We start from the raw sequence: 19,551 nt of genomic DNA on the forward strand, positions 1-19,551 counted from the left end.
AACGGCATAGTATCACTATAAGGAATGCATTTGAACAGTTCTCTAGTTTTGCTACAGTACAGGAAAAACTTTAATATTTTCCATATGTCGAGAAAGAGTGGAACAGAAATATCTGTTACAAGACTGACACTTAGATTTGCATATTTTGCAGAGTCCATTACAAAAGTGGTATATTTGCAATAACATTCACAGGATTATTCTTGAAGGTAATTAGCAAATTTATCTCAGTACAGTGAAGAATTCACCTATTTTCTTTTGCCTTAGTTTCATTGCTCTGATTTACTTCAGTTGAGTACTCCTGTTCTGAAGCAAAGTATTTTTTAAAATCAGATTACAGACTCCAATTGAGTGCCCTGTTTCTTTGCCCTAGTGCCTCGGTCTTTCTGGGTTCTCCTCCATGACACAGTTATGGAAGTACTACCGTTTTTTGACTCTGGAAGAAATGATCTACAATTCCACATTTGGCAGCATCAGTCAATATTCTCGCTAGATTCTGCTTATAGATCATACATTTCTTTCTTATCACTCTAAGTCATGTGGGACAAGCAAATAGATCGTTAGCTATCTCTAGGTTTTCTTCTGCTTCGCTATGGCCTATCATACCATGAATTCTTTCTGAAAGTTTAGTATTTATGAGAAAAAGAAAAAACATTCTCAGTCTTACCATTCACTTTAGTTTATGAAGGGAATTCTATAACAAACTCTTTGATAAAACAAGACCCCAGACCAAATAACCTAGGAGGATCCTTGCAAGATTTGCTTCTTGACTTCAACAGAAGCATCACAATTTTACATAGGAACTCTATTTTAAACCAATTCACTGGAATAATCCAACCCTCTGCTGTTTCTGTATTCACTGCCTGAAAAGCATTCTATCTAACACACTATCCCAGTGTTTCTCTCACTAACAGCTTTCAAAATCTTCCCAACTAATCAGTATTATAACTCCAGAGAGCTTCACAGCAGGCACTGGTGTTTCTCCTATGTGGCTACCTGTAAAAGCTGTAGGTTCATGATCACTTGGCTTCCTTGTTCCATCAATTCAGCAAAGTACTGCCTGTCGTTGTCAGACCTTCCACCTGCTCCCTGTGCTGGAGATCTCTGCATGCAGTACTAGTGAACAAATGGCACAGCCCCAAGATAAATTGGAGTCACAATAGATTTTTAAACAATTTTTTTTCATTCTATGTGTATAAACTGACAGAGAATCTGCAAGTTTAAAAAGAAGCACAACCATTTGTTTTCCATTAACCTTCTGCATGTCACTTAGCTGGCCCCTTGCCCTGATGGACTGCCTTAGCTCCCTTGTGCTAGCAATACATGATATATCATAATAAAACAAGTTCAGCAGGCACCAAGTCTTCAATGCCTGAAAACGTCCTCCATAGTTCTGGAAAACAGCATCAAGACAGTTAGCGCTATTATACACTATCACAGAACACACTGAGGAGTAGCAGTATGTGGGATTGTTGCTAAAAATTATAAAATGAGATCCACTCAGTTCTTTGTTTGAATACCACTTCAATTATAGTCTTTCTAACATAGAGTAAAAAGCTGATATATGGTTCTTCTCCATTAACATATCCATAGCGCCGCTCAGTGGGATGATCAAAGTGTTCATCAGAAAACCCTGTTCTGTAGTTTGAACTGAAAACATCTCTAAAACACAGCTCTTTCCTACACTGATCATTTGACTGTTATCTATCACAAAGCTGAACTTGAATGGACTCTTCCCTTGCATGGTAAATAATGGAGAAACTGCAAGTGTGGTAATACTGACAGCCCACTATTTGATGTATCTGATTTCTTTCCATGAAAAAACTGACTATGCAATGCTTTCACTCTGTGCCAAATATAAAATAATAGTTTCAAGTTATTTTGTGATGGCACATAGTTTCCTTGATGATGTGCATGTTTCCTTGAAACGGGCATATCTCCATCACTCCATAAAATTTGTGTATCTCAATCAGTCATGCATATACTGTTATTTTAAATTCTTAGGTCCGCATTCTGCTGTTCCCTCTATATTGGTACTAGCTGGTTTAGAGATTAGTGAAACCTCCAATTTCTTCAACATTTTCCAAATCCATATTTTTGCATTGAAAAATATGAAGTGCACTGAAGATGCATCAGTTTCATTATAACAGAACAGCATAGAAAACAAACGTCTTAGAAGTTAACCTTGGGTGGCCTTGGGACAGTGATGCCTTCGAACAAGGACTGTGGAAGACCTGGCAATGAGGGGGTATTACATAATTCTTGATGAAGAGTAGCTACTAACTCGGAGGGAATGTACTTCTGGAGGAATGTTTCTTGCTTAGGAGGTATTTCAACATGTAATTTAAATTGAATCTTTCATTTTGCTGGTAATTTGGGGGAAAACAGTGACATGTATAAAAAGGTGTACCAAGATGATACACTTCTTTTCAACCACAAATACAATATTTTGAATAGTTCTAGGGAGGATAAAACCATGTCAAACAAGAGCGGAAGAATTAATGCCTGTTACTAGATCTGCATCTGCTTAGTGCTGACATGAAGCAGGTATGCCTGAGCCACATTAGCAACATGGAAACTTTACCAGACACTCAAGAAAGAGGTATTACCTGTAGCAACGTGATTAGAACTAAGTAAAAGCTACCACCTTTAATGAGCTCTTTCTTGTTTCTTCTGAAAATGCTCAGGAATCAAGGGTTCATAGTAATATGTTCCTACATGGTGGCTTAGTAGCAAGACTTTTTAATAGAATGCCCTTGTGTTAAGAGAACTCTGTATGTAGTCTGAGTCTTTGTCAAACAACTCACCCTGCTGGCGCTGACAATTGTACCTAAACTTTGGACTGGGAGTCTTGAGGACAGAGCTTTATCCTAGGGTGCAATTATTTTGTACTCTTGGTAAGTGTAGCTCTTTTAGATATCTTTTCTTTTTGTCTCCCTAAGTCAACTTTTGGGATTTGCTTTAATTTTTGACAAAAAGAAGTATTTTGTAACACCAAAACAGACAAGATATTCCACCTCTCTTAGGAATGCATGTTGCCTTTATGAGATGGCAGTTTTAACAACAAATTCAAAGATTATTTCTAATGATGTCAAACACTGTAAAACAAAAAGCTTGAAGGCTCTAAAACTGGGAGAAACAGAGACAGTTTTATCTTGAGGATGTGCTGAACTGAATACATAAACTGAATTACTTTGATTATTAATTTTAGAGATATTACAGGAGCAGCTATTTTAAACAGCTAGCTCTTAGAGGATATACATGGCACATTCACAAGGAAAGAGTCTGAATGTTTTCTCCTGCTCTTTCCTTATCACATGGTATAGACTAATATTAAGCTAATAAATGATACCATAATTTTAGTACAGGGAAAAAGTATACATTAAAAAAAAATCAGAGCTTTTTTTCAGGGATGCTAAATACAAATTCAATGCATGAGAAGACATCAAATATTGATTTCCTTATTACAGTTTTCATTGGGTTAAAATTCTCCTTTGTGATCAAACAACCTAAATTTATAAAAGATAAAATACAGACCAGTGATTAATGGTGTTGGGTATTTTTTTTTTCCCTCAGGTGCCAATGTAAGATATATTAATGGTCTCAAGTTTTAAGACAATCTGAAAATCAGACTGGAAAAGGATGGTCTAAGTGAACTTCCAGAAAGGGATCTATTCACAGTCAACAGTCACATATGAAACTTAGTCCAAAAGAATCTTACTTCTAATAGAAGAAAGATTTAGTCCTTCCTACTTCACAAACAAATATTCTCTGAAAACTTATTTCATTTTAGACTTGAACAGATTTTACCACATGGCTGAGTAAGTGTCCTTGAAATTTAAATCAACTATACTAAACAAAAGTTCTAGGAAAAAAAAGCATAATACACTATTACTCAAATCTAAACAAGGCAAAATAAAAGACTCAAATGACTTTCTGATAGTACAATGACTGTACTGATAGGATATGGGGAAATCTGCAATTACAGTACGAAAGTGAGGAAGAAACACACAACGTGAAAGAACAAAAAACAAAAGACAAATGAACAAGCATAGCCTACCTACAGCAACCATGATGGGCTCACCAATACAGTTAAGAAAATTCTTTATGTCCCTAAGGTACGTCATATTGTTTAACATGAGTTGGCTAATTAATTTCCTAAGTGTTCATGATTTATTTGGTTTAGAAAGAATAGCAGCAGGGGAAAAAAACCCAAAAAACAAAACAACCCACACAAAAAAAAACCCAAAACCCACATGGGAAAAACAGTTATATGTACTTTCAGCTGTAGACCAGTACTAGTTAGTCTATATTTTAGGATAGCTAAAATCACATAAGTTGTCACTGGAATTTTCAAATAGCACCAATTCACAATAAAAATGCAGTAACTGGTGAAAATTACATACAATGAGAGATTTAAGGAGCCCAAGCTCCTTAGTTTATCTAGGAGACTGAGACATGACTTAGTGCTTCAGAAAGTGGAATGATAAGTTTAATAGAATGCTTTTTACACTTTTGAGGGAAAACAACACACAACTACTGGACACAGAATCATCAGAACAGACTAATACAATTGAGAAGATAGGACCACATATTTAACAGTGGTCTTGCTAACCACACAAAAGAACGGTCAAGGGAGACAAAGGATTGTCTGTTTGTTGATGTTTTCATATCAAGACTGGATTACTTTCTTGATAATAAAATTTAACAAAATATAAATTAATGTCTCAGTACTATTTGGTAGGAAATTATATTTGGCATCATTTAAGAGTTAGAATATAAGAGTTTCTTCTAGCTTTTTGAATTTATCAATTGCTTCTATTAATTTTCTTTTCTAAGTTTACTCTAAATGACAATTATAATTGAAACCACTGACTAAAAGTACCATGCATCAAGGAAATATCCCAAATGCTTTTCACTTATTTCAAACACCATTTTTAAGGTTTTAAAGAATGCATAGGAAGGATAAACTGCACTTATATGCAGACTCACTGAATTACATAAATTCACTGAAAGAACTACTTTACCTAACAGTTGATTTTACATTATTGCACTCACAGTTTTCCATTAGTACACATTTATTTCAGCAGCCTCTATTATGCTCATTGTTTGACTTCAGGATTATCTGTTTGTTAAATAATGAATTATTCAAGGTAGTCAAACACAGCAGATAGGTAACTTCTGGTACATAATGATCAAAAAACTTAATACCTCCTTGAAATTCTCTGATAACTTGCCAAAAATAGAATACTTAATTTGTAACACTCTGTAACAGAGATCTGATTCTTACTGTAAAAATGAAACACACCCATTAATCAAGTTGCACTTTGGGATCTTTCTTATTTTATTCTCTTTGTAGGAATTTTGAAATAAAATATGAGTTTTAGTTAGCATAGGAACAATATTGGGATTATTTCTCGTAAAATGAAATCCAAAGACACTAAAACAACCTTCTTCTATTGTTCCGGAAATAAGTGAAATCTAAACAAGCATAGTATACATGATGTAAATATGCAAAAACAGAGGATTCCTTATCACACCTTTTGAGTCATTCTGTGTATATTAGTGAAGTTTGTTGTTGCTGGGAAGCACTAGGGTTTCATCTCATAGTGAGACTCTTAATGCTACTTCACCTCTGGGGAATTTATGCATTTATGAAGCACTGATGTAAGACAAATCATATACTCTGCAACTTCCAATGAATATATGCAGAGTCTTTGTATATCAGCTTAAGTAAGGGCAGAGGGATGAAAAAAAAAAAAAGGTCACAACTGAGTGAATGTAACATCTTTTCCCCTATGGCAATGCCATCACGGAACAAGGCAGAACAAAACTGAGTATAATTATATCCACTAGAAGCGTTGATTTTCATGAGACCAATGTTGCTGATATGGCAGACATGAAGCAGACAAGGCAAAGCATGTCACTGCATTGTAATTTGTTCTGGTGGTTTTCAGGGCCATTTAAACCAGGTCTTCTTCTGTCTAGAAACTATGAAAGTATAAAAAAAAAATTCCACAGGTTGACTGGGTAGTTCAGGCATAACTATTTTTATTGATGAAATTAACATTGAAAGATCAAAAATAAAGTAACAAGAAGGGAAAAAAGAAAGGGAAAAAAAACCCAAAGCCTTCACACTATACCTGTTCATTTTTAAAATTTAAAAATGTGCTTTAACCTTCTAGTCTGGCCTGATGGAAGATGGGACAATAAATATCAATCAAGGGGAAATCTAAACAACCACCAGTTAGGTATACCTTTTATACTACATTGTCTTACTTATAAATTCGGCTTGCCAAGCATTTTAAAACTATATTTAGTCAATGCATTCAAGCGTATAATTCTAATACACTGCTTTCATTTTTTATTTTGGTGAGCTTGTTTTCTTCAATATGTTAAAATCTGGGGCACTAAGTACTTCAAAAATGCAATTTAGAAAGATTTGAAAAATTTGCTGAACAAATGAATTTATGCATAGTTTTAAATCTAATTGGTAGTTCCAATATTTTAATGAATTAAATTACAATAATTCTGTTTGCCTGTTCAAAAAGCAAACAAAGAAAAGAATTAAATTGGCTGTTGCTGTTATTGGTTTTAGCTGATGGGAAAAGGCCAAGTTGCAGCAATAATATAGCTATGATTACATAATAATAAATATGATGTAAATTTGATATGTTGAAAAGAATAATTAAAGTATGTGTATGCTAGCTGTAGAAAAAATCTGATAATCTGAATTCTTAATAGGAAAAGGAAAACAAAGTCTTATTCTGTTGTTGCTTAAAGAGGTGTGCAGGGCTGGCTCCCATATTGACTTGCCCTTGAAAAGCCAGTGACGTTGCTAGACATGTTAGGTTAGGCAATAAGAAGATCACCTCTGCACACAAAGGAGCACAGGGAGATGATGGTAGATGGGAGAGAAAAATACCACCTTGCCCTGGCTCCTCTCAGGACCATCACAGGTACCATCAGCCATCACAGGTCCATCTCCACAAGCCCAGAAAAACCCAGAGGGTCCTGGGCAAGCAAGGAAACCCCAAAATCCAATGTAGAGACACAACTTCTACCTGGGCCTCCCCATGGTTGTCTCAGGGGCTGTGGGATCCCCACACCAGGAGCTCTCCAGTCCCCTCACAGACTGAGGGGGTCCCAGCCCAGGGGTATGGAGCTCATCGTGGGGTACAGGAGAAGAGCATTTTTGGATTGCAGATGCTAATTAGACAGTATTTAGGGGAGGAAGCAAAACCAGGGAAAAAGCTAAATTCAGGAGGTTTGTGGAGGAATAGATATGCAAAATTAAAGAAGTAATGGAGAGGAAACTTTTCCTGGGTGAGGGACTCTATTTTCTGTCCATGTGTGTTTATGGGGGTGCTGAGTGCAGCACCTGGAGTCAGGCCATGGGCTGGAGGGTTGTGTGTCTGTGGTGCAGCACCTTGAGTGAGTGTGGGTGCACAAATGAGCATGTGAACACCCCTAAAGATCCAGCCTTGGGAAAGAGGTGAAGTAGCCTGGGATGGGGGCGTGAGGGTTTGTGTGTCTCAGAGGGTGAGGCACCTGGAGAAAGTGGCTACTGGAGGGGCCAGAATGTCGCAGTCAACTGCTAGGGGTTCACTGAGACCCACTTGTGTGTGTGTGTATGTGTTCTGTGTGTGTGTTCTGTGTGTGTTCACATGTAGGTCTGAGTACCAGCAAATGCAGTGGGACTGCAGCCTCAGGGGCTCATGCCCTGGTGCTAGCAGCTGGGGAGATGGATCCAGGGGCAGCTATGGGGAAGACCGAGTGTCTCAGCCCCGCTGCTGAGGGGACCCATATTGTCCATGTATTTATTTGCCACTAACAGATCTCCACACCAGAAAGGAGAGCCAGAGAAGAGAAACAGGATGAGGCCATTGGTGCTGTCTGTATTCATATGAGTACAGAGTGTGTCTGTCAGTGTTAGTTGGTGTGGCCAGACGTGAATAGAATATCATCCAAGTATGGTGTATATATGTGTGTCTGCCTGCTGGGAATACAGCACTACCGTTTCTAGCTGCATCTGGGTGCATGGGGTTGCTCGGTTCCGCTATTCAACAGTACATGCTGCTTCTTTCAGGGGTTCTTCTGTTTGGATTTCTTCTCTTGGTGTGGATTGCTTGGGGCTTTTGAGGTTGGGGTTTTTTGTAACTCACACAATCTCATTACTAGATATAAAAATGAAATTACAATAGGATTTGCTATATGTTATTGTTATTAAATAACATTTGGGATTATTTTAAGGTAAATCTGATTAACTTCAAAAAATGAAGCAATTTTCGCTCTGTAGGAACTAAGTGACTTGTCCTGAATAAGGGAAGAATTTGGAGTCTCAAAAGAGAAAGTAACAATAGGTCCTATTTAATTTTCAATTAGCTCGATGATACTTTTTGGAGGCAAAACTAAAGTCTCAAGATTACAACTCACTTGTAAAGACAGGCCAAAGCAGTATAGCAAAAAAGGCCAATTTCATCTGCTTCAGTCAGTTTTTCAGCTATCTAAAACTGAATTAAACCTGCATAGTTCCACTCTTCATCAGTTATAACTTAAGTTCATTAAGTTTATAATTCATTATTATATGCCTTTTTTCCACCATAAAAGTGATTAAATTTAGTATTACAAACACTTTTCAAAATACAAAAAAAAATCAAAAGAAGCTTTTATACTAATGAAATCAGAGGTCTGAGGCACATATTAAATAGGCATTCTTTTGTATTTGCCCAAACAGACTGAGTAGGGCCAGAAGCAGCTGCTATCTGCATGGGAAAGGGAAACGTTGCATAACTGTTGCATGATACAACATGGGGAGACATCATTACCTGTAGTGACTTCCAGGACTGAGGAATTCCAGTCCTTCTTAACCTAATTCCCAGTGAAACCACAAGAGATGTATGAGATCGAAATAAATCAATATTAAAATTATCAAAATATCAAAAGTATATTTGTGTATTTGTTTTGCATGTCATGGTTGGTGTGTGTGTGTCTGTGTGTGTGTGTGTGTGTGTGTGCTACTAGAAGCTCCTAGAAGTTTCCCCCATGTCCATGTCTGATGGAGCCAATGCCAGCCGGCTCCTTGCCACTGGCCAAAGCCAAGCCCATCAGTGACGATGATAGCACTTCTGTGATAAAATATTTAAGAAGGGGAAAAAGTGCTGCACAACAGCAGCTGGGAGAGAGGATTGAGAATACGTGAGCAAAACAATTCTGCAGACACAAAGGTCAGATGAAGAGGGAGCAGGAAGAGGTACTCCAGGCACTGGAGCAGAGATTCCCCTGCAGCCTGTCATGAAGACCATGGTGAGGAAGCTGTTCCCCCTCAGCCCACGGAGGTCCATGGTGGAGCAGATATCCACCGGCAGCCTGGGGAGGACTCCATGCCAGAGCAGGTGGATGTGCCCAAATGAGACTGTGACCCCGTGGGAAGCCCACGCTGGAGCAGGCTGCTGGCAGGACCTGTGGCCCCATGGAGAGAGGAGCCCACGGTGGAGCAGGTTTGCTGTCAGGACTTGTGACCTGTGGGGGACCCACCACTGGAGCAGCCTGTTCCTGAAGGACTGCACCTTGTGAGAAGGACCTACACTGGAGAAGTTCGTGGAGGATTGTCTCCCATGGGAGGGACCCCCCCCGCTGGAGGAGGGGAGGAGTGTGAGGAGGAAGAAGCATCAGAGACAACATCTGATGAACTGACCATAATGAGCATTCCCCATCCCTCTGCTCCACTCAGGCAGAGGAGGTAGAGAACTCAGGAGTGATGTTGAGCCCAGGAAGAAGGGAGAGGTGGGGGAAGGTGTTTTAAGATTTGAGTTTATTTCTCATTACCCTACTCTGATTTGATTGACAATACATTAAATTAATTTCCCCAAGCCAAGTCTGCTTTGCCCATGATGGTAATTGGTGAGTGATCTCTCCCTGCCCTTATCTCATCCCATGAGCTTTTTATTATATTTTCTATTCCCTGCCTAGCTGAGGAGAGGGAGTGATAGAGCAGGCAGTGCCTTGATAGGCACCTGGCGTCCAGCCAAGGTCAAGCCACCACTGTCCTTATGATGCAGTCTGCAAATGCACAAGCTATCACTTTCTGAGGAATATTTTTTGTAATTTGTTTGTCAGTAAGATTTATACCTGACAGGTATTTAAAAAAATCTATGAGCTATAAGGACTCTAGAATACAATAACTTAGTATCCAGCAAGGTGCAATTGGCTGCTTTCATTTAATATTAAAGGTCTGTAATCAAAATCACTGACTTCTCTATTCCTCCAAAACAATGGAGACTATTATTCTTGTGTGGCATAATTATATAGCTTTACCACACACACACAAAAAAAACACTTTATGAGTGAACCATGCAAACAATCATGAAAAGACAGAACGGACTCATTTTACAGGACTCTTCTTTCTAAGCAAGAAGAAAAAGAAGAGAGCCGTATAAGTAATGTAGGAAAGCGGAGTCCTGAATGCCCTGAGGATGTTGCCCAAGATCTAGAACCTTGGGAAAACAGAAGAATCAAAAAACTTTTTAAGATTTGTTCAGCCTGGTAATGTGTACTTGTCTATTAGTAAAGTGAGAGTTAAATGTTTACTTTGGAAAGTCTATGTATTTACTATAACGGTCTCAAATACATGATACTTCAACTACATATCAATCCCAAGTATATGTGGGCATCTCACTTGATGTGGCCAGAGTGGAAAAGTACCTGATGTAAGTCAGTTTTCTTGGACCCTATAAACAGCAAGCCTAAGTAAGACCCTTTGATGTCTCCTGGATCTCAGCAGGCCTGTGACCAGCATGTGTCCTGAGTTGAGATGCCTCTCAAGTACCAAAAAACCTTAAGATATCATCTGCCATTACAGCTGGCACAAGGCCATGGCAAAGTCAACCCTCTCATCTATTGCCCATTGAGGAATGCCAATGTGTTGTGAGTATTTTCTCTGAACTCAGGAAATTTTAACTATGAGCTAGCTTGTCTTTAACCCACTCACTCTCTCCACGTACTGATGTGTTTAGGTATACGCAGTTATTTTCACGAGTGTGTGTACATATTTATTTTACTGGATCCAAATACTTTCGTCTGTTTGTATGTTTGTATGTCTTGTGTTTGTGAATGCACATGTATACATGTATTGATTTAAGGTACCGAATAGTAAGTAGTGTGAATCTTGTCATCTTCAAATCTGTATTTAAGTCGCTATTTTAATTTTATTTTACTGAATTATTTTTATAAATCTTTAAACTGGTTAATAATGAAGTGGTGCTGGTCATTAATAAACCTTGCTGTGCTGTTAAATCATTACAGTGTTAATACTTTCATCCACAGTGTCGTCAGAAAACTTGCTGAGGATGCACTCAATCTCACTGTCCGTGTCTTCAATAAAGATGTTAAATAACATCGGTCCCAACACTGACCCCTGAGGAATGCTACTGATCACTGCTCTCCATTTGGACACCGAGCTGCTGACTGCAACTCTTTAAGAGCAACTATCAAGCTATTTCCTATCCACTGAGTGGTCCATCTGACAACTCCATGTCTCTCCAGTTTGGAGACAAGGATGTCATGTAGGACAGTGTCAAATGCTTTGCACCTGAAGCAAGGAAGTAAGAAGATGAAGCAACACTCTTCACAGTGATATCAAGACATAAAGCAATAAGCACAAACTGAAACACAGGTAATTTCACTTATAAATACTTGAAAGCCTTTTTACTGTGAGGGTAAACACTGGCACAAGTTTCCCAGATAGGTTGTGGAGTCCCTGACCTTGGATGTATTCAAACGCAACTGGACATAGTCCTGGGCAGCTTGCTCTAGTAACCCTTCTTTGAGGAGGGAACTGGACTACATGAGCTCCAGAGGTCCCTTCCAACATCTGCTATTCTGTGATTTGTGGTACTAGGAGGCTGCTCTAGCTGTAAACATCATTGTTACTTCTGGTTGAAATAAAAACCTGAATTATTGCTTAGTTCTCAAATACACATGTAATAGAAAGAATTACTAATGCTGTGTAATAAAAAAGAATTAATGAAGCTGTTAAATTAACCATATTTTGATATCACTGAATTTTGATCCTATGTGTGTTGAAAGACTGTCTCCTAGGTTTTAACACAGTTATAATGTTTATATCACTAACATAGGAATTTAATTGCTATCAACTCCGATAAGATAGCTGTGGCTCATATAATTTGGATATCTTTGTATTTAATGCAGTAAATTGTATAAACCTGCATTTTAAAAGGATGATATAAATCAAGAAAGGAAATTTCGATAATTACAAGAGTTTGAATTGTAATAAGATACTTCCACTTGTCATTCATGTGCCGTATTCTACATCAGTCAAGTTTACCCTTACACCCAATATCTGATGTATTATGCTGAGCAACAGATATATATCTAAAATCATGATTTCCCCAGACATTTTCCTTAAGCTTTAATTCCATAGTTAGTATTTGGCTAGAGATAAGATATATTGAAAAAGAACAAAAATGTTGGTTGTAACCAGTGTTGGTTACACTATTCCAAACTTTCCTTTGCTATTCTGTAGATTCCTAGTTTTCTGGTGCATCATCAAGATGATCTACATTGTTTCCATGATCTGTTAATAGTCTCAAGATACAGAGTTAACATAAGCAGTGCATTTGAATTCATGGTCACCAATAGTGGTATTACATATCTATTCTCATTAAACTTCGTAGAAATAAGTTGCAAGTACAAAGGATCACAGAATACATACTTGTCTTGAGTTGCCAAAATAAAATGGAATTTCACAGATTTCATTTTTACTAAAATTGTTAAAACCTTTTTTAAAATAACTACGCATATTACATGTTTTTATATCCACTCTACATGTATGTCATTGTCAACAGAAACATAGAGTTGTTGCAGTGTATTTTTAATTTCTAAAGTGATACTGGCCCTGCAGTTTCAGGAAAAAAGGAAGGTCTAAACTCATTGTCTAAACTCACTTGATGGTGTGTGGGTAAAATGGTTGAAACAGCTTATGTAAGCACAGAATTTAAAGCACAGATAAATAAATAAGGTCTTCCAATTTTAGTATAACTAATGTCTCTCTGATCTTGAGTAATGATTTGTGAAGTACAAAAATCAATAAATATTCCATTCTAAAAAATTGTATTTTAATGAGTATCTAGGTGAACATGAGCAGCAACTGACAGCAACACTGACATCCTCTTGCCTTCTTTTAAAGTTGTTTATGTAAATCTATGCAGGAGGCTGAAATACGAATTTTGTTATGCTAGGGATGAGTTAAATTTTCAAACAATGAATCTAGCTTTTGGATAAGAGTTAGATTTTGAGTAATGAAGGAAGACAATGTTTAGATAGGGGCATGCCTTTGTGTGGAATTGACTTTCTGCAAGTTTTCATTCCAGGCATGTTTTTAAAGCAAAGATCAGACTGAATGCAAAGCAATTTATTATAGAGAAAGTGAGCAAGCAAAGACAGACTTAGAGCAAACTACAATGTGAAACACAGATACTTTTTCCAAAACTAAATCCCTAGAGATGCCTGATCACACAAGGGTAAATGCTACACAGTGTGAGAGAAGTAGTAGTATGAGTCAGCTCTTTACTACGTCCCTGATATTTAAACATAAATTGCAAATTTCACCACCACTTTTAGTCATGCTTAAAGGTAAAGTTCTTTTTTTTCTGTACATTTCTTACCTTGGAACTGAGCATTAAAACCCTTTCGTCGGTGGTTGCTGTCAGATGTAAAATGAAGTCGTAACCAGTTCTTACTGCTGATAACAGGAGAAGGTAGATTCATACCAGTCAACCTGGAAAAGCAAAAAAGAATGTGATATTAATGGTGGAAAAATTCAAGTGTACAAAACTTAAAAGTGAAAAAAAAAAAAAAAAAAAAAAAAAAATTACAATATATTTGACAACAGTGATCCTAATTTACTACTAGTTAAGTAACAATTTGCCTGGGAGAAATGTGGGATTTTCCCCATTACAGCTATCCATTTTATGGTCAAAACTTGTATCTCCAAACTGCTCTTCAATGAATTAAAGAAGTAAAACAGTCTTGTGAGTGTGTGTGTGTGTGTGTTTGTGAGCATGTGTATAGATGCACACATGTGTCAACTCATTCAACAAAAAATAAGCATATTCAATTATGAAAAAATTTCATTATCTGACTCCCTGTTGTGTCAGTTACCTCACAGAAAACCAAATCTCAGGTGTTAAGAAAGAATAAATAAGGATTATGGGCAGTAGTTAATGTTAAGCTTGGGTGGTAAATTATTGGAACATAACTATTCTGCTAGAACTATTTTTGTGTAAATTAAGTCCTATTCATATTTACTAAAAACCAGCTTGCAAGAGCTATGGATATTGTGAAGAAAGAGTGTACACAAATATTTCTAATATAGACAACAGGCTCGTGGACCTGGGCTCATATCATAGGGTCATTCATAGTCTATCATTGCACCACACCGTATGTTAATATGAACGTGCTCAAGTAGTTACCACATAGTATCTGATAACATGTAAATTAATGTCTTAGTCTACCCAGTGTCTTTTTTTTTTTTTTTTCTTTTTCTTAGTAACTTTGGAGAACTAGAAGAAATAAAGTTTGTCCTTTTCAAAAATGTAGACTATTTGAAACAAAACCCAAACTGAACAATATCAGAAATCTTCAGCTAAGGAATAATTTGTGTGAGGTTTACCAATGCTATAGTAGACATAGTACATATTATCAGAGGTAAAGACAAAACCCCAAAATGATATTTTGTATCTCTGAAATGAATCAGTGTAGTAACATAGACACCTTTTTCACTGCACTATGCAATTTCAGAGTTTCATTACATATCCTAGATTACTAGGAAACCCATCATATTAAGAATCACCGATGCTGGAGAAGTCTATTTAGAGTCATGTCTAAATCCCTTTTCTTTCTGTAATGGAATAAGTCTGACATACTGAAAAAGAGAAATTATTTTTCTTTTTTTCCATTTGGACATACCAACTACATCAGAAAAAAATAATATTCTCATTTATAATTTTATTTTCTTCATCTGGCTGTTAACAAAACAAGGAACAAAAAAATCCTAGTTAAAATTAATTTAACAGCTTTGACTGAAAGAAAGGATAGATCATTTAAAGGAGGATTTACACATTTCAAAATGTTGGGACTGGCAGTCAATAATTCTTACACGTATTGGTCAAAACATTCAGTACTACACATGTTTCTACATCTCACTCAAATGGGCTTTTATACCTTATATACTCTTTCATAAACTCTTTTATTTTAGACCATTTTAGAGCATAATATATCTTTAAAACTTAGATCAGGCACTCTAAATATTTCAAAGCTACTTAGAATTTGGGTGTCCCTGTAAAAACAACTGTGATCTAATTAAAAGGAAAATAAAAAATAAAACCATATGTAGAATACCAAAACTATATAATTTTCTAGTGCCTCTTAGATATTCACATAATATATGCTAAATCTAAAGGTTTTACTATATATAAACTGCAGTTCATATCACTGAACTGATAACTCATTTGTCCAAGTACACAAACTTATCTCTTAGAAATTTGGGGGTTGGTTTTCTTTTTTAAATGAAATATATATGTAACAACATTCTATCTGGCATAACCAGAGCTCTGGATTTCAAAGTCTGCAACACTGGCTGAAACATTGTTACATGAATTAAATTTTATATTAATAAAAAAAGCAAATTAAAATAATTATAAAAGCACATTCAAATCAGTTAAATATCTAATAAACAGTTATTTCCTGTCACAGAGTACACAAATATTTTCAGAGCTATGTGAACTCTACGAGGTACAGCTAAATGGTCTCAAATCTTCCCATTATACAATGAAAGATAACAGCAATACACTGAGAGAGTATTTTAAGCAACCCATTATCAGAGTTCTACTTTAGCTGTATGATTTCTATGCTACTGTATACTAGACAGGAATGTGTTCTTTACCAGAAATGTTGTTTGTGTTTTAACTGAAGAAAGTAAGAAAATTAAATATAACCTAAGTGGAAAATTTAGCTGTAAGGCTGGTTTGGGAGGCAAGCTTAAAACTGGTATAGGAGACATGTTGGGTTTTTGGTTTTTGTGGGTGTTTGTTTGTTTGTTTGTTTGTTTGTTGTTTGTTTTTCCTGTAGGGTTTTCAAAACCTCTTCACTGTAGTACCCAAATTCAGAAATTATACCAAATTCTGAATGGGAGGTTAGACTGGAATCCTGTGGCACACATGTACATCAAAGGCAGTGCTCTTATACGAAGTACTTCACTCTGTGGCATTCAGCATGTGCAGGTGGGACTTCCTATTGACAATGTCAGAGTTTCTAGTAATGACAAATCTAAATGCTTGTGAATACAGTGTAAAATTGCTCTGTACATGTTAACTGATCATTTACCTGGAATTTCTGGAGGGCAAGCAACCTATGGTGTGTGTGAGACAGAGAAATGGACATAGTTACTGCTGAAAGTGGCATATTGCCCCCTGAATTGGTACAGCAGGCAGATCTGTAACTCACACAAAAGTTAAAGATAGTATGAAAAACTTTTTGTTTCCCTCTTACTTTTTTCTAGGTCTACGGTTTATCAGGGAATAGAAATCAAATATATGTCCATCATACAGCAATTGTCAAAACATAACAAAAGATTTAACAACATTACAGGTGTGCTCCTCAGAGAAAAGTACCAGTACTGTCAAAGACAGTGTGTTTCTAGTCCCACAAAGTTGAATATTACAACTGCAGCAAAAGATGCAAAAAGTGGGGGAAAGGTCCCTAAAACACATGGTCATTCATTTTTCTAGTATACAAAATGCAGCTTCATGGCAGGGGGAAGAGTTTATAAGTCATCTATTTGAGTTCATCAATGGAGACCTTGGACACCACTGCTCAACTAATAAAAGACAGAATGATTCCTCCCAGTCCCACAAAGAACAACACAGTGCTGCTTCTCAAGGCTGCAGAACAAGGAAGAACACTTCCTTTGATCTTTCCCACTTGAGAGGTGCATCACGTACCACAATTTCTGACTAAGTGCACATATGCTCTCTGTGTGCTTGCATTAGTGCAGTGTGCTTCCTCTGACTCACTGCAGCCTTTACTGTTATGGGCTAACTTTTGATATTAAACAAGTATTCATGGAAAACAAGCAGTTTGGTTATGTCTATACCAGTAAATTGAACAGTGGCACTTCATAACAATTCCTGCTTGAGAGTCTAGGCCATTAAAGGTTACAACACAAATCAGAGAATCACAGAATGGTTTGGGTTGGAAGGGACCTTAAAGATCATCTAGTTCCACCCCCCTGCCATGGGCAGGGACACCTTCCACTAGACCAGGTTGCTCAAAGCCCCATCCAACCTGGCCTTGAACACTGCCAGGGAGGGGGCAGCCACAGCTTCTCTGGGCAACCTGTGCCAGTGACTCAACACGCATGAACCTCTTCTGCCCATGACTAACTAGTGCTCCCTTGATCATTCATGGGCACAGTGTAGGCATTCATCTAAACTACAGGGTTGCAATAGGTATTCTGAATGCAACGATCTCTTCCGTGGCACTCAGGAAGCACTAACAGGCAGCACTTAATCATGCTGTTAGGTTGTTCTGAAAGCAAAGGTGCAACTAAAGCAAAGTTGCCTCTACTTCCAGTGAGCACACACAGTAATTCATTCCTGTTGCATACGAATAGAAATAATGTTATCTCAAATTACATATTAATTCTAATATCAGATGAAGACTTTGAAATCCTTTGTATCAGATGGGAAAAAAAAAATCAGATGAGGTAAAGAACCACATTTCTTAATATCAAAGTTCTTAACAGAACCTTTCATGCTTCAATCTTTATTGAGGATTTCTCCAATGCTGTCTAAAAATAATACTGAAATATTCTCACTTCTTTTTTAACTGAAGACATTTATTCTTTGGGGAGTAATACAAAAGAAATTGAATTCTTCAGTTATGTTGGAGTTCTGCCTCTGCTCTGAAAAAGGTAGTGCTTTTCTGTAACTGATTTTAAGGCCTAACATGGGATAGCCTGACTTAGATAGAAAAAATGATATATAGTCTAAGCTACATTAATTAAGTTTTTCATATACACACTGAAATGCTGGGGTTTCAACCCCAAACCCCAGATTAAGGCTGACATATGGATGATTCCCACAGCCCTTCCCAAAGGGGGGGTGAGTTTACCTTTAGACTTCCCTCCAGGGTGGGGCCGGCCTTGCAGACAGAGCCATTGGGTAAATGAGCCCCAGGTGTCTGCACTAAGTAAGCAAAGGTCAGGTGTCCCACTGAGGGATAAAAGCTGGGACCACTTGCAGGCAGGGGCAGTGTCTGTGTGTGAGGTGGGTGCCCTGTGCAGAGTTCCCTGTTGGGGAAGGGCCTCCTGCCTCCCTGGGACTGGGCTCCAGTCAGGTCTGGCTTTTGTAAGTGTGGGCTGTGTAGAGATTCAGTGTGTGGCTTCCTTGGTCTTATGTGTTTGGCTTGTTGACTCAGTTGTCTCCCATCCCTTCTATGGGAGACTGCATGTCACTGTTTATTCCACCTGTTGTTGGTTGGGGTCAGTGGGATTGATGTCAATTATGTATAATCTGACTGACCTGTTTGTATCCCCAGTGCTCACCCATGTACTGACCCTTTTGTATCAAATACAATTTGGTTATTGGTTGATCTTTATGCTGGCTGTGTCCTTTATGCTAGGCCTGTTAATAGGCAAAACACCACACACAAACACATGTATATATAATGTTATTTGGGTGTTTTCTGGCAATACTTGGTCTGATTTGCAGAATTATTGAGTTTTCATCTTCACTGCTGATATCAGCCAGGCCCTTAGATTCTAACATCAGGGGGTTAAAATTGGTTGTCTCTTGGACAAGTGACAGGTTTAAGTGATCTGTGCTAAAGAGTATTTGAGGCCGTGCACTGAATAGGGATTAAAGGAAACAAAAAAATGCTGTTCATCCACTGAGTATTAATCATACAGTGACCTGTTAAAGAGCAATTTCATCGGGGGGAAAAAAAAGCAAAGAAACATAATTTTTCAAATAACATCATAGGATGCATTTACCTGAGGGGACAGGATGAAGATTTCATGGAGAACTTCAAATCTCTCATTCCCTACATACTAGCTGCTGCACTGGAACAAGACAGACTTTCAGAGAATTCCTGTGCATGCTGCCTGTTACCGCATCATAAAGAAATTAAGGGCCAGGTTTTGAGAGCTGTATAGTTATATAGTTATATTAGTATATTACTATACCTCTGCTGATGAACAATGCTTCTCACAAGGAATAATTACACCATCTAAGCTATTCTCTTTCTAGGTCTGAAGACAGCCTGGATGCAGCAGGATTAGAAATAGCAGAGGATGCTCTTACTACTGATTATTATGTGGAGTAGATACACTTTTTCATGTTTTACTACTTTAAGTGATGTTTTAATTTTGATTCTTATTCCATAATTCTCTCACACAGACCCTAGTCTATTGTTATACAAGTAATAAGGTATTCTGTTTTCATACAGCCTTGAAGGAATAATGTTTTCCTTATG

General features: G+C 37.4%; 1 protein-coding gene across 1 annotated transcript in view; it reads right to left on the reverse strand.

Annotated features, from left to right (window-relative positions):
- CSMD1 (CUB and Sushi multiple domains 1) overlaps positions 1-19,551 on the reverse strand; it is a 1,016,265-nt gene that overhangs the window by 474,599 nt on the left and 522,115 nt on the right. The window contains exon 6 of the mRNA XM_026844050.1: positions 13,683-13,795. Coding sequence (XP_026699851.1) covers positions 13,683-13,795 — 113 coding nt within the window. The remainder of the gene's footprint in view (positions 1-13,682; positions 13,796-19,551) is intronic.

The sequence above is a fragment of the Athene cunicularia genome (assembly GCF_003259725.1).
Source record: "Athene cunicularia isolate RWA chromosome 3 unlocalized genomic scaffold, athCun1 chr3_part1, whole genome shotgun sequence".
Lineage (NCBI taxonomy): Eukaryota > Metazoa > Chordata > Aves > Strigiformes > Strigidae > Athene > Athene cunicularia.